General features: G+C 49.2%; 2 protein-coding genes across 2 annotated transcripts; one reads left to right on the forward strand and one right to left on the reverse strand.

Annotated features, from left to right (window-relative positions):
* Positions 1-1,019: 1,019 nt before the first annotated feature.
* Positions 1,020-5,221, forward strand: LOC123067573 (probable LRR receptor-like serine/threonine-protein kinase At4g29180). The gene is made up of 12 exons (XM_044490315.1): positions 1,020-1,122; positions 1,227-2,282; positions 2,442-2,580; positions 2,679-2,750; positions 2,858-2,929; positions 3,025-3,105; positions 3,355-3,518; positions 3,623-3,870; positions 4,076-4,202; positions 4,273-4,335; positions 4,447-4,639; positions 4,723-5,221. Exons 1-12 carry the CDS (start codon positions 1,020-1,022, stop codon positions 5,159-5,161), a joined length of 2,757 nt encoding a protein of 918 aa, XP_044346250.1. The 3' UTR covers positions 5,162-5,221.
* Positions 5,222-12,442: 7,221 nt separating this feature from the next.
* LOC123067574 (transcription factor RAX2-like) lies at positions 12,443-13,851 on the reverse strand. Its single transcript, XM_044490316.1, has 4 exons — positions 13,716-13,851; positions 13,124-13,253; positions 12,541-13,012; positions 12,443-12,469 (listed from the first exon to the last, which is right to left on the reverse strand). Exons 1-4 carry the CDS (start codon positions 13,849-13,851, stop codon positions 12,443-12,445), a joined length of 765 nt encoding a protein of 254 aa, XP_044346251.1.
* Positions 13,852-26,992: the final 13,141 nt, after the last annotated feature.

A 26,992-nucleotide genomic window follows, 5' to 3' on the forward strand; every position in this document is an offset into this window, starting at 1 on the left:
GGTGGAGTCGGCAGGATTGCGTGACATATTGCTCACCGAAGGGGGTGGAGGTGGAGCCTGCCCTCGGGCCGCCACAACCTTCTTCTTCGGCCCCTTCCTTGGGTCTTTGGTCGTCCACCGGAGGGGATGGAGGAGGCGGACGTCTACGAGGCAGCGACCGCGACGGGCACAGCTCCATGGATGACGGGGTTGCCCCGCCGCTTCCGCTTCACACTGGCAGCGAAAGGAGTAGGCGTGGCGGCGAGGAACACAACCACGTGAGCGGCTACGGGAGGGGGTGGGCGAGGTGGCGCCGATGGAGCCGCCAGCGGATGGAACCGCCGGCCGGGGATTGTGGCGGCCCCATCGTGGCGATTGGGGGCACAAGGAGGTGAAGCGGCTTGGGCTCGGAGGGATTTGCGACAGCGGCGATGCAGACGGGCAGCGCGGAAGGGGAGGAAGATTCCCTCTCGCCAAGTCACGCTACGGAATAAAGGGAGCGGCAAAGGGCGGGGGGGGGGGGGGGGGGGGGGGGCTGTTAGATTTGACGGCTACGGGGCGAATTATGTAGGTGTCCGCAATATATTTTTTTAAGTCGGATCTGATCGAGATGATTTTTTCTCTCAGTCTCGTGTACCGACGGTTATTTTGCACGACGGACTGATTTACGGCATCTGCTAGAGTTGCTCCTAGAGATGCCCTTAGGAACTCCCTGCCAGCAGAGTGTTCGGCTGATTCTAAAGAAAAGCAGTGTTCGGCTCACTGTGGGGAGTAGTAGACAGCTATGACGCATGTTTTACGCACAACAAATCTAGAAAAGACCATCGCGTGTTGACACGAGGGCGAATTTTGTATCCAAGTTCGGACCAATAGGCACTGATTTGAATGCCCACAACGTGGCACCCTGTTCGTCGCGATTGATCGAAATAGGCCAGAATAAAATACATTCACAAAGACGTGCATTAACCCAAAATAAATCAGTGCATTAGCTCCATCATCCGTTGATGTTCTCTTTCCAAGATCATCATCATCAGCTAGCCATGTCGCGCCAGGGCTCCATGCGGACGGCCGCCGTCTTCTCGCTCATCTCCATCTGCGTCGCCAATGTCGTGCTGCATGCTCGCGCTCAAGCTAACACTCGCGGTAAGCTGCCTGCAATCACACACATTTCTCCCCGGAGTTCGATTGTGGACGAACTAGTAAGCCTTATTCCCCACTCGTGCCAACGTCGATCGGTTTGGTTCCAGGTTTCATCAGCATCGACTGCGGCAGCCCTCCGAGCGCCGGCTACGTCGACGTCGTCACCTGGCTGCCGTACGTCTCCGACGCGCAGTTCGTGGACGCGGGCGTCAGCCACAATATCTCCGCCGAGCACGCCGACATGATCGACCTGAAGCTGCCGAGGCTCTACAACGACCTCCGGAGCTTCCCCACCGGCGCCCGGAACTGCTACACCGTGCGCCCCCTGACGCCGGGCACCAAGTACCTGGTCCGCGCCACCTTCCTGCACGGGAACTACGACGGGCTGGGCCCCGGCGGCCTCGCCGTGTTCGACCTCCACCTCGGCGTCAACTTCTGGCAGACGGTGAACGTCTCCAGCGTCTCCGACACCTTCCAGGCGGAGATCATCACTGTCGTGCCCGACGACTACGTCCAGGTCTGCCTCGTCGGCAAGAAGGGGCTCGGCACGCCCTTCATCTCCGGCCTGGAGCTGCGCCCGCTCCCGGACACCCTCTACACCGTCGTGGCGAATGCCTCGATGTCCATGGCCGTCCACGGCAGGTACAACCTCGGCCCCGACGACGAGAACCTGATCGTAAGGTACCCGTCGGACCCCCACGACCGCGTCTGGAAGGTGCTGGCGAACCTGCGGTCATGGAACCCGACCAACACGACGGGCACCGTGCGCTACGTCGCCGGGGACCAGTTCGAGGTGCCGTCGGCGGTGATGCAGACGGCCGCCACGGTGGACGACGGCTTCAGCCTGCGGTTCTATTGGGACGCGTACGAGTCGAACAAGGAGCTGGACTACTTCGCCGTGCTTCACATGGCCGAGCTCCGGCGGCTCAACAGCAGCGAGGCGAGGATCTGCGAGGTCTACCTCAACAACGGCCTGTGGTACAGCAAGCCCTTCTCCCCGGAGTTCCGTTACTCCAGCTCAATGTTCGGGATGGTGACAGGGAGCGTGGAGTACAGCTTCAGGATCGAACCGACCGCCAACTCGACGCTGCCGCCATTGCTCAATGCGCTCGAGATCTACGTCATGGTGCCTACTACAGAGCGTGCAACTCATGGAGGAGATGGTATGGTGTCTGACCTCATACATACAAATTGGACTCTCTGCACCTACTCTGTAGTTTACACTTACAGTAGTCCGAACTCTGAATTTCGCCATGCACAGTGATGATCGGTGAAAGGAAGCTGACATTTTGTTGTTTCATTTAATTATTTGGGGAATCTAGTGAGTGCCGTTATGGCCATCAAGGCCAAGTATGAGATCAAGAGGAACTGGATGGGTGATCCGTGTGGCCCCAAGATATATTTATGGGACGGTGTAGGTTGCAACTATGCAATCTCTAGCGCACCAAGGATCACCTCACTGTGAGTTCCTGCAAGATGCAAATTCAATCCTAAATACTAGTATGTGAGATACTCCGTAACTGAGAAATGTTTAACATTTGGGGTGCCGCTTCTTGCAGAAACTTGTCCTCCAATGGATTGGTTGGAGACATAACCACTCTGTTAAGCAATCTCACTGCTCTTCAGAACCTGTAAATATGCGCCACCTATTTTACTACTCTCTAGTCCCCCATCAATATTTTGGCGCTGTATATTCTTGTGCAATGCTAATAGCTGGATTATTTTTTTGATTTTTCAGGGATTTATCTCACAACAATTTGTCAGGGAACATTCCTGAATTTCTCGCACAACTACCATCGCTTGCTGTCCTGTAAGAAAAATGACTATGAGATTTCTAATACTTTGATGAAACATTGTCATTGTTACGCTCGCCCAACATTAATCCCATCCCCTGTTTTTCCTCAGAGATTTGACCGGCAACAAGTTTAATGGATCAGTTCCAGAAAGTCTTCTAAAAAGGTCGCGAGAAGGCGCATTTTCATTAAGGTAGTATTATCCTTCTATATATATAGTTCAGAAGAAAACAAATAAAATCATGGACCTACTCATTGTCACCATTCACAATCCTATTGTGCATTGGCAAACAAAGGATCAAAATCTGACCATTTTTAATAGGGTTTTAGCAATAGCCTGTGAAGATCAGAGAAAAGTAGAATGCTCCTTTATCCAACATATCCTTTAACACTGTTCTATATTCACTATGGTTTGTGACCCTACTTTTTTGGTGAATGTTAGAATTGAAGCGAACATAAGCAGCATCAGCAATGACCAGCCACAAGGGAAAAAATCTAACAGGATTGCTGCCGTAAAAGTCGCTGTGGCTGCGGTTGTACTTTCTGTAATGGTGGTTGTGGTGGTAACTCTTACACTGTGCCTTCGCAGGAGAAGAACTGAAAATGGTGATTTCTATTGACTGTAAACCAAGTACTTGTCTAATTATTGCCGAGGGAAAATATAGTGTGTTGTGTTCTTGGTTGGTAATAAAGCACTAGTACCTATGCAGATCTTTCTGTCAGACCGCTGAATGGACGTATATCAAAAGAAGACAATGGAGACGCTGTCTCAATGCAATTTGATAACCGTCAGTTCAGTTACAAAGAGCTAAAGACTATCACAAATAGCTTCGAGAAGTCCATTGGCAAAGGTGGGTTCGGAGTAGTCTATCTTGGCTACTTGGAAGATGGAACCCCGGTTGCAGTCAAAACGCGCTCAGAATCGTCATCTCAAGGGGTTAATGAGTTCTTGGCAGAGGTTAGACTTCTTCCAGCTCTTTTCCTCTCATTCCTAATTTCATATGCCTGCTTTTTTTTTCTTCCATTGTGTGCATAAATTAATCAAATCAATTTTACCCAACTACTTTAGTAACAAGAATTTGTCAGTTTTGCCAAACCATATACTGGAAAAAAAGAATGCACTTGGTCACTCGTTGACAGAACTACTCTGAATTGCATTTCAGGCTCTACATTTGATTAGAGTTCATCACAGGAACTTGGTGAATCTGGTTGGCCACTGCAAGGATGGGCAACACTCAGCTCTTGTGTACGAGTACATGTCTGAAGGAACTTTACAAGAGAAGCTAAGAGGTACCAACCGACGAGTAGCGTGCACTCTCACCCCTGAAACTCCTACTTATTACTTGTATGTGTCCTTCAGAAAAATCCTCTGAATCCCTAACATGGCGCCAAAGACTAAGGATTTCGCTCGACTCTGCTCAAGGTTTGCTAGCTACTGCTGGGCATAACTTCTTTGGACACACCAGCTTCTCTTCTCTTCTCTGTCAGAAAACAACCTAACTGAATTTTCATTTTCCAACGATGCAACGTACAGGCCTTGAGTATCTGCACAAGGCGTGCACGCCGCCGCTGATCCACAGGGATGTGAAGACGGCCAACATACTCCTCAACGGGAGCAACCTCGAGGCCAAGATCGCCGACTTTGGGCTGTCCAAGGCCTTCAACAACGACCTCCAGTCCCATGTCTCCACACGAGTAGTGGGAACCCCAGGATATCTCGACCCCGAGTATGCTCTTTTGCCATAAGCCAAACCACAGAGAAACAACGTGAAGTGGTAAGAAGTGCTCTCTGACAACACGCACTCTGCAGGTACTACACCTCGTTCCAGCTCAGCGAGAAGAGCGACGTGTACAGCTTCGGGATCGTGCTGCTGGAGGTGGTCACCGGCCAGCCCCCGATCCTCCCGGAGAGCGTGCACATCGTGCAGTGGGCGCGGCAGAGGCTCGCCAAGGGCGACATCGAGAGCGTCGTGGACGACAACATGCAAGGGCGGTACGACCTCAACTCCGTCTGGAAGGTCGCCGACCTGGCCCTGAGGTGCACGGAGCAGGCGGCCAGCCAGAGGCCCACCATGGCCGACGTCGTCGTCCAGCTCAAGGAGAGCTTGGAGCTGGAAGAAGGGTGCGAGAGGGTGCACGGTTTCTACGCCGGAAGCGGCGACGAGTATGCAGAAAGCAGTGACGCCGCAAGCCAGAGTACGCAGAGTGGGAGGGTGCAAGATCTGGTGAGTGGCCCCGCAGCTAGATAAGTCTGGGAATGTCGTTGTGATTTATCCGAGTTTCTGTTTAGCTATGAGCTTCAAACTCATAACATGTCCCCACAATGATAACAACGGTATCAATTCCCTCGTCCTCTTTGAGCTCCCCCTTCTTTGATCGTTTGTCGCTACCGTGTCTTTCGCGACACTATCGAGTTTGTGTCAAATACTCCCTTTGTTCCTAAATATAAGTCCTTTTAGTGATTTCAAATGGACAACCATATATGAATGTATATAGACATATTTTAGAATATAGATTCATCTATTTTGCTTTGTATGTAGTCACTTGTTGAGATATCTAGAAAGACCTATATTTAGGAACGTAGGGAGTATTATGTACTCCTACAAGTTCAGGTTACATTCAACTTGATTTGTAGAGTGAGTAGAATACATGTAGTGTTGGAGTCGAATAGATTATACCCTTGGCCTCCTATCAATTGCAGGTGAAGATAGAACACAACCTACAAGGATGAGGATGCCTCCTCCAATCAGGCTAGTATTTTAAGAGGTAAGGGCCCAAACCTGGGTACTCCCTCCATCCGAAAATACTTGTCGAAGAAATGCATAAAAATAGATGTATCGAGAACTAAAATACGTCTAGATACATCCATTCCTTCGACAAGTATTTCTGGACCAAGGGAGTATAAGTTTCTGTTGTCCTCCGATCGGACCTGATTGGTGGGCTATGATGCATGTGTGGTGGGCCCAAGCAAGTGTTGACCGACCCAGCACACGACACAACCACTTCTCAGTTCTCACGCACCACAAATGCAACATGCGACGTTGAAGGCATACAATACACCAAACACAAACAAGTGTTGCACTGATACAACACATGACAGACCTATTTCATAACAAATACAGCAATGCGCTGCGACGCTACATGGCACCGAACTACACACGAGACGCAAACAAACACGGTATTGACCCAATACATATGGCACCAAACTACACAGGAGACGCAAACAAACACGGTATTGACCCAATATATGACACACAAACGTCCCAATCACCGCAAATGCATCGACACGACGTTGCGAATGACGGCGAACAACATCGACTGGGTACACGACATGGTAGACCCAACAACGCCGTACTACCAAAGGATCAAAGAGACACAAATAGACCGGGCAAGACGACACTTCACAAAACCGCCAATGCATGCAAGCAGATGAAACGATACCACTAGGTGCGGCAACCCCGACAACATCCATCTTCCGAGCACACGCAAACAAGGCCGGTCAGGCAAACCCCCTCATAACCCCATGCGCACAACTATCTGCAGGGCAAAACGGTACCAACCGACCAACATCCACCTCCCGAGCATATGCAAAAAAAAGGCCGGCCAGGCAAGCGCCTCACAACCTACATGGCAAGGCCGACAATGCAACATCCAGCAAACAGGTCGCGAACCCGGCTCGCATGAACCAACCAGCGTGGCAGGAACAGAATGGCGCTGACATGACGACCCGGACTCATCCGGCACAGGCGGACCAATGCACAAGACGACGCACGTAGGAGCAAAGAAAAACACTACAGAAAGTTGGCCTCGAGCGCTCCATTGGCCCACTCGTCATGTGTTGAAGTGTGAACGTGGATTGCCTAACCCTTTAGACTTTTGGTTGTGTTGGCTAGTGCATGAAACTTAACATGGTATCAAGGCCTAAAGTATTGAGTTCAAGTCGTGCCTGTCGCAATTTATCTAAAAATTATTGTTACCCCCTCTCTGTCCACGTATAGGCCTTTTGAGCCATGCCCGTGAGGGTGTTGAAGTGTACTCCCTCCGTTTTTATTTAGTTCGCATATTAGGTTTGGTCAAAGTCAAGCTTTACAAACTTTGACCAAGCTTATAAACAAAAATATGTATACAATAACAAATCAACAATATTATATTTATTATTGAATATACTTTCACATCGTATAGATTTATTGTGATAAATGTCTATATTGTTGTCTATAAACTTGGTCAAACTTTACTAAGTTTGACTTCAATCAACTCTAATATGCAGAGTAAATAAAAACGAAGGGAGTATATGTGGATCGCCTAGCCGAAGCTTCTTCAATCCATAGTACAAGATCCAGCAGGTGCAACTCAATCCGAGCACCAAAGACGACATTCGATGGAAATTAACCGCTGACGGGTGCTACTCCGCTACCTCTGTTTATCAAATGCAGTTCACCGGCTTGGTCAAGTCGGACATGCCTAGGATGGTGTGGAAGGTGTGGACATTCGATGGAAGGTTTTGACCAAGCCGGTGAACTGCATTTGATAGTCAGTTAAGGTTGAGGCGAAGATTTAGGTCATTGCCAGGGCTAAATATTTAGAAAATATAATTCCGGGAGTGTGATCCCTTTGAGTATTGACTATTGACCTTTATGTCATGAAACTCCCAAACCTTGTCATTTCTTCTTCTAAATTAATGAGATGAGACAAATCTTTTGCCTTGCCTCCGTTTCCCCAAAAAAAAAAGATTTCATGTCATGTACATTCTGGTTAGGAATCAAAATGTTTTATACAACTTAGAAACAGTAGATCTAAATATATGCTTACGCAAGTTACCACGCTAATTCAGATCTTCAAACCAATTCATTCCTACGTACAGCAACTCTTGCGTCGCTATGACCTCGTCGTAAGATGAGGCCAACAAATCTGCATCAGTATCCTGTGGTATCGTGCGGGCCAGTGTGGGCAGTCCTCCCAAGTTGGGCTCCTGGCCATATAGCGCTTGGAAGGGTGAAGTGTTCAGCGAGGAGTGATGGGTGGTATTGTACCAGAACTCTGCAGTAGGTAACCATTGTCGCCATTTCTTTGGCTGGTCGTGTACGGCGCACCGAAGATACATCTCGAGACATTGGTTGACTCGTTCACTCTGACCATCCGTCTGCGGGTGATATGCTGTGGAATAGCTGAGTTTTGTTCCTGCTGCCTCCAGAAGAGCACGCCACATTGCACTGGTGAAAACCGGGTCGCGATCCGATACGATCGAGTGGGGTACTCCATGCAACTTGATAATGTTATCCCAAAATGCTCGAGCCACTGTTGTTGCTGTGAATGGATGGCGAAGAGGAACAAAGTGGGCATATTTGGTGAAGCGGTCGACCACCACCATAATCACCTCGTAGCCCTCGGACACTGGCAATCCTTCGACGAAATCCATAGTGAGGTCCCGCCACGGTTCTGATGGAATTGGGAGTGGCTGTAGTAGTCCAGGTGTTTTCAGATGTTCATGCTTGGCCTGCTGACAGATAGAACACTGACGAACATAGTCTTCCACTGCTTGTTTCAGACCCTGCCAAGCGAACAGTTTCTTGACACATTGATAAGTTGTTGTCACTCCCGAATGTCCCCCAACTGCACTTGCATGGAATGCGTTGATCAATTTGGTCTGTAGGGCTGTGTTGGCGCCAATCCAGATCCTGTTCTGGAAGCGAATGGTGCCTTGGCGTAATTCATAACCTTGATCATCCGGGCTGCACAGAGCGAGTTGTTGCAGCAAATCTTGACTGTCCGTGTCAGTTTCATAGGAGTTGCTTACTTCCTGGAGCCATTGGGGCTGACAGATGGAGAGGGCATCCAGAGAGAGCAGGTGACCGACGCAGGATAGTGCATCAGCTGCGCCATTGTCCGTGCCGTGGCGGTACTTGAAAGAAAATTGGAGACCCACCATCTTAGACATGGCCTTGCGCTGCAACTCTGTTTCCAATTGTTGATCGCCGAGATGGCAGAGGCTTTTATGATCCGTGACAATGACGAACGGGGCGCGCTGGAGGTAAGTGCGCCACTTGTCCACGACCATGATCACCGCGAGGAACTTCTTCTCATAGATCGACAGACGCTGATTGCGTATGCCCAGAGCCTTGCTGAGGTAGGCGATTGGGTGGCCGTCTTGCACCAGGACTGCGCCCACCCCTGTGTCACACGCGTCCGTCTCGATAAAGAACGGGCGTGAGAAATCAGGCAACGCCAGGACAGGCGTGCTTGCCATGGCATCCTTGAGCAGATCGAACGCTGCTTGTGCTTGTGCCGACCAGGCGAAGCCTTTCTTGGTGAGGAGCTGAGTGAGGGGCTTGGCGATAATCCCATAACGCGGCACGAATTTGCGGTAATAGCCGGTGAGGCCCAGAAACCCGCGCAATTCTGTGGCATTTGTCGGTGTGGGCCACGCGCGCATGGCACTGGTCTTGCTCGCATCCGTGGCCACGCCCTCTTTGGAGATTACATGGCCCAAATACTCGACTTGGGGTTGCGCGAACGAACACTTGGAAAGCTTGGCATATAGCTGATGCTCACGGAGGATGGAGAAGACTGTGCGTAGATGAGCTTCATGCTCCTGCAAGGTGTGACTGAAGACGAGAATGTCATCAAGAAAAGTGATCACAAACTTACGATTTGGCCCGGCGAACGCCGAGTTCATCACACATTGGAATGTGGGCGGGCCGTTGGTGACACCGAAGGGCATGACGCGGAACTCAAAATGACCATGATGTGTCTTGAAGGCCGTCTTTTCCTCATCGCCCGCACGCATGCGAATCTGATGGTACCCCGCTCGCAAGTCAATTTTGGAGAAGAAGGCGGCACCAGAGAGTTCATCCAAGAGTTCGTCGATGACAGGAAGAGGAAACTTGTTCTTGATTGTGACGGTATTGAGACGTCGATAGTCCACACAGAAATGCCATGTTCCGTCCTTCTTCTTGACCAGGAGCACCGGGACTGCGAAGGGGCTCATGCTGTGTGTAATGATGCCCGTGCGAAGCATTTCTTCCACTTGACGTTCAATCTCGTCTTTCTGTAACGAAGAGTACCGGTAGGGTCGACAGTTGACAGGTGTTGCACCTGGCTCCAGATTAATGGCGTGATCGTACTGTCGATGGGGAGGAAGTTGGGTTGGTTCCTCGAAGATGTCACTGAACTCCGTCAGGATGCGCTGAATGGTAGGCGGAGTAGGCGTGTCAGAGTCGGATGTCGTCTCAGATGTTAGCTGAATCTCCACTAAAGCTGCCCCCCATATGTCGTTAGCGTCATGCATTTGCCATAAGGTTGCAGCATCTAGGGCTGTGAGTTGATGTTGATCACCAGTGCGCACACCTGTCAGCTTAATTGTTTCTCCCTGACGATCAAATTGCATGGTCTTCAGGTTCCAGTCACACTGCATTGGGCTGTGCTGTCCTAGCCAATCCACACCGAGCACTGCATCGTAGCCTCCTAAATCGAGGACGCGCATGTCTGTGGCAAAGGTATGTCTGTGGGAGGTCCAGGCTAGCTGAGGCACCATAGCCGTGCAGTTCAGGCTCTGTCCGTTGGCGACTCGAACCTTGATTGCTGGAATATCTGTTGTTGGAGCTTTGATGCGATGAGCAAATGTGGAGTTCACAAAACCGTGCGTACTGCCGGAGTCGACGAGCAGCAACATAGTTTGATCACCCACTGTGGCACGCAGTCGAATAGTTTCTGGTGCTTCGGTGCCCTCCACGGCGTGAGCTGATAGGAGACAACAAGTAGCATCGGTGGTTGCAGGTTCATCCAATAGTTCCAGGGCATGCACTGCATCATCAGAGAGTACTTCTCCAAAATCTCCCACTTCAATCGTCAGTAGCTGAGCAGAGCGTTTGCATTGATGATCACGGGAGTATTTGTCCCCGCAACGAAAGCAGAGGCCGTGTTGGCGTCTGTAATCCCGCAACTGCCGCTCACGCCCGAAGTCGTCCGCGGCTGGCTTTGGTGCTAAGGCGATCCGCGGTGCTGGAGCGGCCGGAGAGGGCGCTGATGGTGCAGGAGGTGGCCGTCCTAGTGGTGGTACTATGCCCGACAATGGTGGTGGTCTGCCTGCAGATGGCGGTCTGAATCTGGAACGCTGAAGTTCCAATTCCTCTTCCTGAATCCCGGCAAACACTATCGCCCTGGTGATGCTGGTGGGTGCCTGAATACGCACGGCGGCGCGCAGGTCATCCTTCAGGCCAAGCAAGAATTGGGTGACGAAAAATTTGGAGCTCAGGGTCGAGTCGAGGGCAATCAGATTATACATGTGAACCTCAAACTGTTGTCTGTATTCAACCACTGTTCCTGTCTGACGGAGCTGAAGAAGATTGTGCATCGTTGACTCGAATTCCTCTGGGCCAAACTCCTCCACCACTGCACGCCGGAACATCTCCCAAGTAATATCTGAATGTGTCTGACGGAAGGCTCTAAGCCACAGTGCTGCGTGCCCTTCGACATAGAGCGCCGCCGTCGCGACCCAGTTGTGCGGCGGCACCCTATACAGCTCGAAGTATGCTAGACAGCGATCCAGCCAGACGCGGGGCGCATCACCATTGAAGCGGGGGAAGTGGTGTTTGGGTGGCCGGACTGAGTACTCATCCCGCGGCGTCGGTGTGCTGGGCAGCTGCAAGTTGAACTGCGCATCTGGCCTCGTGAGCAGGGGAGGCCCTTCGTTGGCGAGCCGGGCGATGGCTGCCGTGCTCCCAAAAGCCTGCGGAATAGGCAGGGCACTCTGAGGAGGTGCGGTGCGCTGGGCGGGTGGAGCTGGAGGGGGCACAGGCTGATGGATGCCGTTGGTGGCTGCCGGCGTGCGGGAACCTGCCGCGGAGGGGTCGTCCACCTGCGACGCCAATGCCATGGCGGAGGAAGCCGTCGGAGAAGTCGCCTTGCGCACGTCATCCACGTCGGCCTGCGTGAGCCCGATTTGCTTGGATAGGCTCTGCAGCTCGGTGGAGACGTGCGTGTTGAACGTGGCCCGTGCCTCCGCGCGTTTGGTCGCCAGAGCTTGCTCTTCATCGAATCTGGACAAGAGCTTCTCCATCAGGGCGGTGAGGTTTGCTGTTTGTTCCCCCATGGCAGTGAGGAGTTGCCGGGTCTGGACGGAAGGCTTGGACGGCGCCGTGGTACCCGCCCCGAACAGATCGAACCCCGCTGTGGATTTTGTGGGATCTCACCGGAGTGAATTCCCACCGACAGCGGTGGATGTTACCGATCAGTCAAAGGAGTTGAGGATGCCGCGGCGCAAATTTTTTTTGGGGGAAACTGTTGGCTCTGATTACCAATTGTGACGACCGATCGATGAAATCGTCGCCACAGGAAGGGGATCGGAGTGGGGGATGAGGAAGAACAGAGAGTAGGTGAGGTTGGAGAAGGAGATGAGAATAATTCAAACTTTTCCTTCGCTCCTTGTCCAACAGAGGACGGTTCCATAAGTACAGGCACACACACACGACGGACGGCTTGGCCACATGCGGCCCAAGCCAGACCCAGTGGGCTCAGCCCACAACTCTCCTGTGCTACTCCTTCTCCTTGCTAGTCCACCGCTACATCGTAGCAGGTGTGACATGGACGGCGGACCGAAAGCCTGAGCAACGCATGGATCGTCAAATTCAACCATGCCGTTCCCGCTAGACTCCGGCCACAGTATTGTGTCATGCACGTCCACTGGCCACGTAGCGCTGCTCCCCGCTGCAAAACTACTGACGGTCGGACTTGCTCCAAACGGTGGCTGCGATGACGATGACGGCGACGACATCACCTCCCCGGTGGACGTATGGGTCGTGGACTGCGGCTCGATGAGCCCCATGAGCTCGGCGTACAGCTGCTCCGATTCGTGCGTGAGCTCTCCGCCGTCGTCGACCGTGGCGAGGGCCGCGTCGAGATTTACCAGGGCAGGAGCAGGAGGGGGGAGGGACGATTGGTCGACCCCGTGAGGGCTGTCCGCGGACGCGATGGCGTCGCCGCCTGTAGGGGGAGTTGATGGCGCCGCGGTCAGCGAGTAGTACCTCTTCTTGAGCTTGGTGTTCCAGTGGTTCTTGACATCGTTGTCTGTTCGGCCGGGGAGCTTGGCCGCGATGACCGACCACCTGGTTACAAACCAAACCACAGAGTTTTTTCCAGTGGTGACATGAATTCAGCTGTCAAACGTATATATGTTCGACAAAGAACTAGTTAGTCATGTATCCATGTATATGTACCTGCTTCCGATGTCGCCGTAGAGGGACAATATGAGGCTGTCCTCCTCCTCGGTGAAGCCGCCATGCCGGAGCGCGGGGCGGAGGTAGTTGAGCCACCGCAGCCGGCAGCTCTTACCACATCGGTTAAGCCCTGATGATGCATATGCAGATTAGATACAGAACTAGACAAGTAAGGTAAAGAAACACTCTGACGTGTGCCACACGCGAACTAAAGTCCTGGCTAGGTGAGTAAATTAATTACGGAAAATTATTATTTTTTAAAATTAAGCAGCGATGATAAGCTTGCGTAAACTAACTACGTAAACTGTGTCAATTGTCAACCAACCAGCCTTGCTAGATAGAGACGTCGCAACTCACACATGCATTCCACTGCTAGCCGACGAACCTAGCTCACACGAGTTTCTTTTGACCACTGTTTTTGTTACCACCATCCTCAAGGCACGTACGTACGTAGTACGGTGGAAGCAAAAATAAACCTAAGTACGTACGGCCGGCGAAAGATTTCCTAGCTCCGGCCCGCGCGTTCTTCCTTTCGTCTCGGATGAAGTATATACGCCGGCGGCCAGCCGTAGCACGTAACACGTATACGGACCTGCTTTCTGTGGCAGCGTGATCCAGTTGCCGGCATTGGCGAACCTCTGGACGAAGTTCCTGAGGATGGCGTCCTCCTCCCGCGACCACGGCCCTCGCTTCACGCTCGCCTTGTCGCAGCAGGGAGACCTCCCCATTGATCGGTCCAACAGTTCAGGCCGCCCGATGAGGGAGAATGCAGATCTGGGAAGAAGATGGATCGGGATCGCCGATTCCGGTCGAGTAATCCTCCCGACGGTTAGGAAGGAGTTATATAGAGCAGCAACGGCCATGCTGCACTGAGCAAGTTGACCCAGCATATATAGTCTCATCCAGAAGAGTTCAACCACTACCGGTCAGTTTAACTCATACTGTACTAGCTACAACTTGCATATATACATAACCGATCCTCGCAAAAACAAAATACCAAGATAACCACTATTCTCTTTTTGTATGATGATGCCCTGCAACATTATGTATGTATAGAAGTTCAATAAGTAGTGACAGTTCTTGCCAAGATGCTCAAAAGAGGCTCAACATATATGCTTTGGTCAGGCGGCCCCGGCCTCTAGTCTATAGGCACTTGCATTGGCCCGTATTCCATATACCTAGAAAACCTAGCTTGATGATAACTTGGCAACTACCAGACGATAATCTATTTCGTTATAGCCACTAATCTCATGACCTAGCTTGATGTCTATGGATGGTAGTACATACATGTAGCTGGTGTTGCTAGTTGTTTCCGATGAGGCCACGACCACCAAAGTAGCCACTAATCACATTGCATCAATTCCGCACAAAGCCGTGAGACAAACCTAAACCGCCTTTATGCATGGGTGGCACATCTTAGAAGGAGTGGTCTTCTTGTGTGAGACTTTCTATGAGTTACATACCAAGAAACTTGATGTAGTTATATTAAAGGTGCACGTTTTAAAATCTATAACAAGGACAAGGGGCCCTTCTTAAGCAGGTCATGTGCATGAGAGGCTTTACTGTCAGCGGCCCGACAACAGGCAGCAGCACTGTAGCTGTTCCGGCACGCGACGAGGGCGCGGAAGAGTCAAATGCGAGAGATGGGCCTGGGACGAGCCGGCCCATGAGGCAAAGGAGGACGCCAGCGCGTTTCGTCGATCCAGCTTGGGCCCGTTAACTGTGTTAACGGTCATCTCCTTTAAATAGCCAGTAGTCTCCATTGTAATAGTTAGGAAGGAGTCGGACGGCGGCTTCGGCTGATGCTTGTACCATTTGTGTAGCTGTGTGGGTGGTTGGGCGGAATAGCTACGCAAACTACTTCTTCCTCGATTTGAATTGAAACCCTAGATCGATTTCCACCAGATCCAGTGAGTTGCTCATAGTTGGTATCAGATACAGTGGTCCTGGAGCTTCCTCGGCACCAGCACGACACGCGGTGGCGGGATCGGCGACGAGCGGCGGCCATGGAGTGGCTGTCGGAGGAAGGGCGAGGCGTGTACGAGCTTCTCCGCGCCGATTTCGCGGCTGATCTGAGTCAGCGTCTCAAGGATCAAGGTAAGAACCTCCTTGAGGCCATGGGCAAATTGATCGACTCCAATACTTCGGCTCTGGATTGTCTGATTTCGGCAAGTATTGATGGGGTTCGGCCGGAGCTGAACTTGGAGATCGAGCAGATCCGTGTTGAGCAGTCAAAGGAGCCACCGCCCCGGAGGGAAGATTCGCCAGTGGCGGGTGGGCGCTCTTTCGGCCGTGGGGAAAACTTCTCTAAGGGAGGTAACATCGAATCTGATCTCCGTGGAAAAGGTCTTCCTTACGTTCCTCCCCCGTTTCATGGTGCTCGTGATCCCCAATTGTTGCATCGGGCTAACAGTTCGCGTGATCCCGTTTCAGCAGATATGGGGGAGAATTTTTTGCTGGGTGTTTGTTCTGAACTTCCTCGGTTTGATGGAGCAAATCCACATCTGTGGCAAAATCGTTGTGAAGATCAGTTCAGGCTTTGGCTACTCCAACCCATCGTTGGATTTCTCTCGCTACGGCCCAGTTTGAAGGAGCAACAGCCCGTTGGTTGGAATCAATGCAGCGAAGGCAGCCAAATGCGACTTGGACTGAATTTTGTAGTAGTTTACAGAGCCGTTTCGGTCGGAATCAGCACCAGACCTTGCTCAGGCAACTGTTTTGTATTGCTCAAACAGGAACAGTGGTTGATTATGTTGATCGCTTTGCTGATTTGTATGATCAACTGTCTGCTTATGAAGATGCTCCCAACTCGTTACATTATACCACTCGTTTCCTCAATGGTCTGAAGCCAGGAGTTCGAGTTGCTGTAGCACTGCAGAAACCTAAAGACCTTGATGCTGCTTATTATTTTGCTCTTCTGCATGAGGAACTGGGTGAGGGCCTCACTCCCCTTAATTCGTCCTCTCTAATCAAGGATGGTGCCCTGCCCTTGCCCTTGCCTCCTAAAGGACGTCTGACTGACGATCGCAAGGTTTCTGAATCTGTTAAAACAGTTCACACTGAAGACAAGTGGTCAGCTCTCAGATCTTATAGGCGCGCTAAGGGCTTGTGTTTTGTCTGTGGAGAGAAATGGACCAAGGATCATGTTTGTAAATCTACTGTGCAGCTACATTTCGTGCAGGAACTCATAGATCATGTGCAAACGATGGAAGTTGGGTCTCCTAATTCTGATGATGATAGCTTATCTGTCCATGCTATGCGTTTGTCAGCTGCTGCAGTGGGCAAAGATTCTAATGCTCCTACCTTACAACTTGAAGTTCAGTTGCAAGGACTTTCTCTGGTTTTCCTAGTTGATTCTGGCAGTACTCATTCCTTTGTGTACAGCAAGTTTATCGATCAATTGCAAGGGGTTCAGTCTACTCCTACAGTATCAGTGACTGTTGCTGGGGGTGATACTATGTCTTCCTCTCAGTGTATGAAATAGTCCACCTGGACTTGTTATGGTACTGCTTTTGTATCTGATTTCAGGTTTCTGCCATTGGCCTCTTATGATGGGATTTTGGGGTTGGATTGGCTGGCTCTTCACAGCCCTATGCAAGTGGATTGGATACAAAAGTGGCTCTCATTTCATGAGAAAGGCATTGTGGTTACATTGCAGGGTCTGTTGCCAACTGAATTTGCTGTCACAGTGGTCTCTGTCAGTGCTATTATCTGTCCTGGAGAAGGGGATGTTGCTCCTGATATGCAAGTAATATTACATGAATTTGCATCTGTATTTGAAGCACCCACTGGCCTTCCTCCCAGAAGAGCTCATGATCATCATATCCCTCTTATTCCAGGAGCTAGACCTGTCTCTGTCAGACCCTATCAAATTGCTCCTCAACTCAAAGATGAACTTGAGAAACAGATTCAGGAACTGCTTTCCTTGGGCATGATCAGATTCAGTAAAAGTCCATTTTCTTCTCCTGTGCTGCTAGTTAAAAGGAAAGAAGAAGGTACTTGGAGGTTAGTTGTGGATTTTAGACACTTGAATGCTATTACTATAAAAGGCAAGCATCATATCCCAGTTATTGATGAGCTTTTAGATGAATTAGCTGGGGCTTGTTGGTTTTCTAAACTGGACTTGAAAGCTGGCTATCATCAAATCAGGCTTGCTCCAGGAGAGGAATACAAAACCGCATTTCAGACACACAATGGCCATTATGAATTCATTGTCATGGCCTTTGGACTGAGTGAGGCACCTGCTACTTTTCCAGGATCTATGAACTTTGATATGTCTCCTGTATTGAGGAAATGTGCCTTGGTTTTCTTTGATGATATCCTGGTTTTCAGTAAAACTTATCGAGAACATTTGAAGCATGTCAGACAAGTGCTGGAAATTTTGCAAAAGGAGCAGCAGAAAGTGAAGCTGTCCAAATGTGCTTTTGCTCAACAGGAAATTTCTTATTTAGGCCATGTGATTAGCTCAAAGGGAGTGGCTACTGATCCCAGTAAGATCGTAGCTGTGCAAAATTGGCCTACGCCTGTTAATGTTAAAGAGGTCAGAGGTTTCCTTGGTCTTAGTGGTTACTACAGGAAATTCATTAAGCACTATGGCACTATTGCTAAGCCCCTTACATAACTATTGAAGAAGGGCATGCCTTTTGTATGGACTTCTATAACTGGAGAAGCATTCTCTGTGTTGAAACAAGCTCTGGTATCTGCTCCAGTGTTGGCATTGCCTGATTTTTCCAAACCTTTCACTATAGAGACTGATGCATGTGAATATGAAGTTGGAGCTGTTTTGATGCAACAAGGTCATCCTCTAGCATTTGTCAGCAAAACATTGGGCCCTAGAAAGAGAGGGTTATCTGTTTATGAGAAGGAGTATTTGGCTATTTTACTGGTAGTTGATTAGTGGAGATCTTATCTGCAGGTCCAACAATTCATTATCAAAACTAACCAGAAAAGCTTAGCACATCTGCAGGATCAAAGATTACACACTCCCTGGCAACAAAAGTGTTTAACTAAGCTCCTGGGTTTGAATTACCAAATCCAATATAAGTAAGGCTCTACTAATTCTACTGTTGATGCTTTATCAAGGAGACCACCTGATCCTTCTCAAGTGTTTCTTGTCTCTGGAGCTCAACCTTCTTGGTTGTCTGACGTTGCTGATAGTTATGTGGGTGACACCAAAGCTCAGGCCATCTTGCAACAGTTAGCAGTAGCCCCTGCATCTAAACAAAATTTTACTCTCATTAATGGTCTTCTCAGGTACAAGTCCTGCATATGGTTAGGTCAGAACCCTGTTTTACACCTCGGGATATTTTCTGCTTTTCATGACAGTCCTCTGGGGGGTCAGTCTGGGTTCCCTGTAACATATAAACGAATTCGTTCTCTGTTCAAGTGGTATGGTATGAAGCAGTTTATGAAAACACAAGTGCAGTCTTGTTTGATTTGCCAGCAAGCAAAACCAGAGAGGGTGAATTACCCTGGCCTTTTATCTCCTCTGCCTGTTCCTAACAAGGCTTGGGATACTGTGACCATGGATTTCATATCTAGTCTTCCTCCTTCCTCACATTATGACTGTGTTTTGGTTGTTCTGGACAAGTTCTCTAAATATGGTCACTTCATCCCTCTCAAGCATCCCTTCAATACTCAGAAAGTGGCAGAGGTTTTCATAGATAATTTCTACAAGCTTCATGGAATGCCTAGACTTATTGTGTCTGATCGAGATCCCATATTTACCAGCAACTTTTGGAGATTGCTCATTTCTACAACTGGCGCAGAATTGAACATGAGTTCAGCATATCACCCTGAGACCGATGGGCAAACGGAACGCGTTAATCAACAAGTGGAGTGCTATTTGAGGTGTTTCATAAGTGCACATCCTAATCAGTGGAGCAAGTGGCTTTCCCTCTGTGAGTTTTGGTATAACAGTAATTGGCATTCTGCTCTTGATAAGTCTCCTTTTGAAGTAATCTATGGGCATGCTCCTCGATATTTTGGAATTTCTGAATCTGATACTCTTGCCCCAATCGATTTGCAACAGTGGCTGGACTCCAGGAAACTGGTCTTGGACTCTGTCAGACAGCACTTAGTGCGTGTGCAACATCGCATGAAACAATAGGCTGACAAACACCGCACATAACGTGTCTTTGCTGAAGAAGAAATGGTCTTTCTCAAACTGCAGCCATATGTTCAGTCGTCAGTGGTGGTTCGAGAGAATCACAAGCTTTCCTTCAAATATTTTGGGCCTTTTCCTATCGTTGAGAAGATTGGTGAAGTGGCTTACAGGCTCCAATGGCCGGATGGGAGTAAGGTACATCCAGTCTTTCACGTGTCGCAACTGAAGAAATTTGTTCCTCCGTCAGTACAAGTACAAGCTCATCTTCCTTCACTTACGGCTTCTCTGCAAGTACCAGTTCAGATACTTCAGCAGCGAGTTCGTCAGGTAGGCCACAAACTCGTGGCCCAGGGATTGATCTTGTGGAGTGGTTGTTCTGTGAATGAAGCAACTTGGGAGGATCTGGACTCTCTCAAACAGCAATTTCCGAGGGCTACAGCTTGGGGACAAGCCGCTTCTCAAGGAGGGGGCATGTCAGCGGCCCGACAATAGGCAGCAGCATTGTAGCTGTTCCGGCACACGACGAGGGCGTGGAAGAGTCAAATGCGGGAGATGGGCCTGGGACGAGCCGGCCCATGAGGCAAAGGAGGACGCCAACGCGTTTTGCCGATCCAGCTTGGGCCCGTTAACTGTGTTAACAGTCATCTCCTTTAAATAGCCAGTAGTCTCCATTGTAATAGTTAGGAAGGAACCAGACGGCGGCTTCGGCCGATGCTTGTACCATTTGTGTAGCCGTGTGGATAGTTGGGCGGAATAGCTACGCAAACTACTTCTTCCTCGATTTGAATTGAAACCCTAGATCGATTTCCACCAGATCCAGTGAGTTGCTCACATTTACGCCCAAATGTTACCATCCAAACAGAAAGGCAATGTTGGTGTTAAGGTTAAGAGCATAATGACATTGATCACTATTTCAAGCAATGAAGGGATTGCTACTGGGTGATCCTTTATCGCCAATCATTTTCAACATCATTGATGATATAGTGGTAGTGCTTATAACGAGACTGCAAGAGCCAAATGGGATGGTCAGGCCTTATACCGAGTATGTACTCCCTTATACCACATTTGGCAGATTGTGGTGTGTATGTACTACAACATGCCAATGACACTACAGTTTTTATGTATTTGCTGCGGGTCGTGTGTGACCGGGTCGCGGGCGGCTCCTCTCGCCGTGGCTCTCTGGTGGGGGCGCAGCAACAACGGTGGTGGGCACCCTCGTCCAGTCAGGCCCTTGCGGCTGGACGCCGGAGCTCGGCGCGGGAAGACCTCCTAGGTGGCCTCCCATGGCTGCGGCGGCGGCAGATCTGCCAACTCTTCCATCTTCCTCGACATCGGGTGACGGTCGCTGCTCTCCGGCGGGTTCGGACCTTCGACTCCGGGGGCGAAACAAGTGGTTTCGGGGGGTGGCTGGTTGGGGGATGGGTTCATCGTTGGCCATTGACCGTTCCCCGACCTCCCCCTTCCCCCAGTCGGCATCTGGTCGTGGCTCGTCTTGAGGCAGTTCCGGTCGGCAATCCGAGGAGGCGGTTGGGGGCGTGGATCTGGCCAAAGTCATGCCCTTTGGGAGCTCTCGCAGTGGTCTAGTGGCAGGGTGGCGGTCCTGGCGATGGGAGACATTGTTGTCATGGGCGGACTACGCAGCTCGGATGCGGGCAGGCAGCTATGGCTGCTCGGGCGGCATAGCTGCGGGTGGTTGTCGGACCGGGGAGACGACGGAAGGGTTGAAGCACCGAAGTACGTCACTTGCCCAGTCCGTGATCGTGCACTGGCCGGCGGTGACGGCGTCCGCGGACGTCGTGTTCCCTCCTGGAGGCTTCGTCGTGGTGCTCCCTCTCCTTCCATCTCGCTCCGGGTGAAAGCTTGATCTTCGGATCGGACGGTGGCGACATTCCGTGGTCGTACCCTTCTTGGAGGCATCGTCTTGGAGTCCTCGGTCCGGCGTGGTCCAGCACACTTCTTCCCTGTCGATCAGTCATCCTGTGGTGCGTGGTAGTCGTGGAGGTTGTGTGTCGATGCCCGGCATTCTTGTATCTCGCCTTGGGTGTGTGTGGTGTGCATTTTTGGTGTACGGTTGTATCGGTGAGTTGGTTGTGGATGTTTGTTGCTTTATAATCTAAAGCGGGGGGAAACCCTTTTTCCTATTTATGGAGCATGACATGGAAAGGGCGCAATTAATATGAAGCTAGTTCTTTGGCTATTCGAGCAACTATATAGCCCCAAAATTAATTTTCACAAGAGTGAGATCTTCTGCTTTAGTAAGGACAAAGAAGACAAGAATTGGTACAAATGACTTTTTGGTTGTGAGACTACCTCACTTTTGTTTTGATAACATGGCCACTCAAGGCAGAATAGAAGGGCATTGAGGACTGATTTGAGAAAAGGCTTGGAAGGGCAAGTTATTGTCCTATGGGGATCATTTACCATCAAAGTTGAACTAATGCTATTGTTTTGCAATAGTTAGTAGCTGAAATGAACGTAAGTTGTTCTTCACTATCATTTTTCATTGAGATAATGAAGATGCTTTTATTTGTGGGTGTATGTTTTATTAATAGTTATGGTCCATTGATGATTCTTTTATCTTGTTACATATTAAAATTTTATAATTAATTAGTGCGCTGTCTCTCTCATTATTTCCTCCATCTCACCTTGTATATACTTTTAAAAAAATCATTTCTCTCCCCATCAATGTTTGATAAGACTCATATCACTATCTTCTACTATCATCTCTTGCCGTGCTAGTGCTGCAATATCAAGTCGAGGTTTTAGCACACAAATAAGTTATGATTTTATTCATAAAGTAGTTGGTTAGGTATTTTATCTTTTGAAGACATTAAAATTTACAGTACCAAATAGCAGTACACCAAAACATCACAATAGAGAAAAGGGTAAAACCAACCTCCATGCTTGCACAAAATGAAAAAAATATTCATATTAGTGCTAATAGCATGGGCAGTAATCTGCGCCGGTGCGCCGGCCGAAAGTTTCGGCCGGTCGCACCGCAGCCGCCCGATTTACCTCTGTATTAACCGTCAGATCTAATCCTCACCAAGTCAACGCAACTCATCTCTTTCCCCCCGCTGGTGTACACATCTAGCCGCCATGGATGAGCGAGGCACCCAAACTTGAAGCACCACTGGGCTTGGCCGCCCCCGGCGCCGGTCACCACCCTCGCCACCGGTTGCCGCCCTCGCCGCCGGTGGCCACCTGTGTTTCATGCTGGCTCGGCGCATGCAGCAGCATGTGCGCCAGTTGCAGCTCCCCCGGCGATGGTCACAACTCCACTGCGACGGTCGGAGCTGCGGCGGCGAAGATCACCGGACGAGCACCCTCGAAGACGAGCTCATGTCTGAACCGAGGCAAGGCTTGAACCGTCGCACACCCTCTGTGTTGCAAACATTGTTAAAAAAGCTTCAACCTCTGGATGGAAAAGCTTCAAGCCCTAGATGGAAAAGCTTCAACTGGCACTGCGATTCACGAGGAGATACAACCGCTGACGCAAAATGCTTCAACCTTAGATGAAAAAAGTTTCAACCAGATGATAGAGAGAGCTTTAACCAAGGGCTGCTCAAAACAAAAAAAAGTTTCAATCGTTTACACAAAAGCTTCAACCGTGGACAGAAAAAGCTTCAACTGTGTATGAAAAAGTTTCAATCGTTAAGAAAGAAAGCTCCAACCTAACACTGCAACCAGAGAAAAGTTATGTGTTGTAGCAAAACGTGACGCCGGTCATAGCAAAATGCTATGCCGGTTGTAGCAAAATCTATGCCGGTTGAAGCATGTAGCAAAGCTGCAGCGTTTTGTCATCTTCTTCCACCTCCGGCCGTAGCTGGTTGAAGCTTTTTTTTTGCATCGGTGGTAGCAAAATGCGACGCCGATTGTAGCTGAGTGGGATGCCGGTTGTAGCAAAATGTGACACTGGTTGTAGCACGTAGCACAAAACACGACGTCTGCGGTTGTTGCTCGAAACAGCGCCGCCTCGCAGCTCGCCGTCACCATGCTCGCCATCCATGATGGCAGTTCTCCTGGGCACCGGTTGCAGCAGGAAACGACGCGGTTCCAGCTTCCGCCGAGGCCGGCGAGCGAGGACGGCGAACGGCGACGAGGACGGCCGGTGCGGGTGGTCACCGGCGATGAGGACGGCCGGCGGGGACGGCGAACGGCGAGGAGGACGGCCAACTGAGGTAGGGACCGGCGAGATGAAAGAGAGAGAGGAAGCAGCGCAGCCGCGTGGGGTGTTTAATGGCGAGCAATTGGTGGGCCCGTCAGCCTCGTGTCCCATCCACGCGGAAAAAGCTGGCCATACGATGGGAGGGGATCAACGGGTTGCGCGCGACCGGCTGAGTGGTTCGGCTGGCGCCCCGGTCTCAAACGTTTCCCTAATAGCATATATCATCATAGGTATTTTTCTGTCAAGTTTAGCAACCTGAAGTAGCGAGCATGGTGAATATGCAAAATTGAGGGACAACGGCGGAAAACACAATGTTTTTTTCATGGTTAAATTGATGCTTTGCATATGCCAAAATCTCTATCACGAGATATCCTACATGTAAGTAAATCTTTTGTGCACTGCCACTAACAACAACCATCTGTTTGAAAAGAACAATTCAACTTAGTAAGCCCAACTCAATTTTTCAATCACTTTCTTAAATGACCAGCTCCTGAAATCATAAATGGCAACATATGGCTAGGTTACAAACAAGATTTGGAAACATCAAGAAACCCGCTGCAGTTAGAGCATCTACAGTCGGACCTCTCAAACCTATCTCATACGCCCCGGCGGGCCGCCCGGTCACTGCCCGGTCGCGAAAATCTGACCCATACGGGCGTCTCAAACGGGCCTCAAACGCCTGGGCTAACCGGCACCCCTCATATCCAGCCCAAATATGAGGCGGATGTTCGCCGACCCCGTTGCAGGTCGTAGCAGTCCCACCTGGAGCGACCGAAGCTCCTCCCTCTCCCGTCGGTGCAACCAAATTTTAGTCCCACATCGTCGGGCGAGGCGGACGCCGCCCAGCTTAAATAGTTGTGCCAGCGGATGGCGGCAAGCTTGGTTGTTGTTGTTGTTGTGTAGGTCTATCAATTCTCGCATGTGTGATCGAGATAAATTTGACACTAGATTGCATTTCATTGACTGATGCATTGACTGATGATTTTCATCGAGTGTCAAGTTTGTCTCGATCATATACGTTGATACCTCTACTACAATGACAGTAGATTTTTATTTTATTTTGATGCATAGACACATTGTGATTCAAAAAAGAACCGACACCAATGTTCCCTATGAAAGAGATAGACTCTGACTATGAATCTTCTATGTGGTAAAGATTGAAGATTCATAATAAGAGTCCATATCCTTAACAAATGATGCAATAATGTCAGAAGCTTATCCCTTCTGACGGACCCGGATATTTAAGTTGGTCGACTGAGTTCTAGACAGACCCAAAAGCTAATATGTCTGCCATGACTACATCAAAGCCAACCAGGTATATCATGAGGGCTTCTTTCAGCGTCGTTAAAGTACTGCAAGCATTTGTTATTCCGTATAACCGAGGGTGTAAAGGAATATGATCCTTACTTCACACTGAGAAAGGATTGCACCGGAGCACCATTATTCTCTCATGGATGCTTGCGTATGGTACAGTTGCAAATGCCATTAATGAGTATGCCTGGATGGGATAGAGCACATGCGTTGACCAAATGGTGAGATTTGTCGCTGTCATAATGAAGGTGTTTGAACCGGAGTACTTTTAGAGAATCAAATGTCGAGGATACATGAAAGTTTTTTAGAGTTGGAGCAGCAAGAGGCTTTTTTGGTATGCTGGGTTCAGTTGATTGTATGCACTTGACATGTAAGAACTGTCCGATAGGCTTGGCATGCAGGGTAATATCAAGATCACACCAAAGAATCCAATCATAAGTTAGTTCTCTACATGTGTAGATGTTGTAGCTGACATGAACACACCATTGCCGCGTCCTTTTCAAGAAAGGGACTAACACATACTACATTAGATGATGTAGTAATCTGTTAGTTTCCAATAGATAAGAGAATCTATGGAAGTAGAATTGTCGTGATTAGTATTTTATTTTCTGTCAAAATACGCATGATCAAAGCACGTACCAGGTCAAAGCTCTAAAACCTGGTGTGTACGGTGCACCTTGTACTTTTGGTACTACTAGGAGTCTTGTACTATTAGCAGTTCTTTAGCTTATGTCCGTCGACCTTGTAGAGTACTAAGTATAATACTCATTCCGTCCTAAAATTCTTGTCTTAGATTTATTAAGATATGGATGTATGAGACACTACCAGGAAATGTATTAGCCAAGATCAGGGCGGCTCAAAAATAGGCTAGCCTTGTACATGGCGCATATAATGAACGGCTGATAGAGTGATAGGTCTTAAGAAGATAAGCGCCTCAACATACTTGAAACGACGGGAGCGACGCTCCATGGCCTAGAGCGAGGGGCAGTCTCAACGGCATGTGTGCCTTTTCCAGAGATGACTTGATGTGTTCGAGTGGTTAGGGTTGTCTCTTGTTAGATGTGGCTCTCGTGTTTTCATGCTTCGGGGTTTGTATCACTTATGCGACTCGTTTGGATGATGTTTTATTTTTCTCTTGACCTGCTTGTATGAGGATTTCATCATCATCTGGTATTATTCGACTACATGGATTATATATATATATATATAAAGTTGGGTGAAAGTCTATCTCGGAAATGAAACGACACCGTGTTAGTTGAATGATCATGATGTAATGTAGCATCACACATACGTCCTCAATGCACAATTGCAGAGTTGCATAATTTATAGCAGCACAAATTGTGTCGTTCTTAATTAGGTTGTATTATATTTGATTAAAATACACAAAATTACATAATCAAAATTATCACAAAACCATTGTCTTAAGGAAGAGCTTCGAATAACCTACTTTCCCTAAAAAGGAATAAGTAACCTATTCATGTATAATGTTGTAAACCGTGCACTTTCGTCCAGCCCAATAAGTTTGTCAGGATTATCCCGCTATGTCGAGGATAACACTATAGCTAGCTAGGTTTACTCCCTGTCTTTTTTGTGAGAAGAATTGGGAAGCGTAGAACCCTTCGTCTGGGCTGCATTATATTACATAGAGATCATGCCGTGGCTTACAAGGTACAGATCGACCAGGAGAAGAGAAGATCGACCACGGTTCGGTACAGGAGGTTTAGCAGGAGTAGAGATAAGAGGAGATAAGATTACAAAGATTTAAACTGCTCAACTACTCTCCTATCTCTACACAACATATTCTAACATTCCCCCTCAATCTGAACCGAGTGAACTTTACCAAGGTTAAGATTGTTCTTGAAGTCATTCAACCTTCCTGTAGTAAGAGGTTTTGTGAAGCCATCAGCAAGTTGATCACCAGTTGGTATGAATCAAATATCAAGTAGCTTGCGAGCTACTCTTTCTCTGACAAAGTGAAAATCAACTTCAATATGTTTAGTTCGTGCATGAAAAACAGGATTAGCTGAGAGATAGGTTGCTCCAATATTATCACACCATAACCTCGCAGCTTGTGGAGTCTTGATCCCAAGCTCATATAACAAAGTCTGTATCCACATCACCTCAGTTGTAGCATTAGCCAAAGCTTTATACTCAGCTTCTGTACTAGATCTAGAAACAGTGGCCTGTTTTCTTGCACTCCATGATATAAGATGTGTTTCCAGAAACATAGCAAAACCACCTGTGGACCTTCTGTCATCAGCACATCCTGCCCAGTCTGCATCAG

Source organism: Triticum aestivum, chromosome 3B, assembly GCF_018294505.1.
Source record: "Triticum aestivum cultivar Chinese Spring chromosome 3B, IWGSC CS RefSeq v2.1, whole genome shotgun sequence".
NCBI classification, from domain to species: Eukaryota; Viridiplantae; Streptophyta; class Magnoliopsida; order Poales; family Poaceae; genus Triticum; species Triticum aestivum.

Excerpts from the sequence above, each read along its gene's own strand:
- LOC123067573 (XM_044490315.1), top strand. The coding sequence starts at position 1,020 with ATGTCGCGCCAGGGCTCCATGCGGACGGCCGCCGTCTTCTCGCTCATC. Across the intron at positions 2,283-2,441 it reads TGCAACTCATGGAGGAGATG|TGAGTGCCGTTATGGCCATC; the intron begins GTATGGTGTCTG and ends TGGGGAATCTAG. Across the intron at positions 3,871-4,075 it reads TTAATGAGTTCTTGGCAGAG|GCTCTACATTTGATTAGAGT; the intron begins GTTAGACTTCTT and ends ATTGCATTTCAG.
- LOC123067574 (XM_044490316.1), bottom strand. The coding sequence starts at position 13,851 with ATGGGGAGGTCTCCCTGCTGCGACAAGGCGAGCGTGAAGCGAGGGCCG. Across the intron at positions 13,013-13,123 it reads TACGGCGACATCGGAAGCAG|GTGGTCGGTCATCGCGGCCA; the intron begins GTACATATACAT and ends GTTTGTAACCAG. Across the intron at positions 12,470-12,540 it reads AGTCTAGCGGGAACGGCATG|CGGTGGACTAGCAAGGAGAA; the intron begins GTTGAATTTGAC and ends GCTACGATGTAG.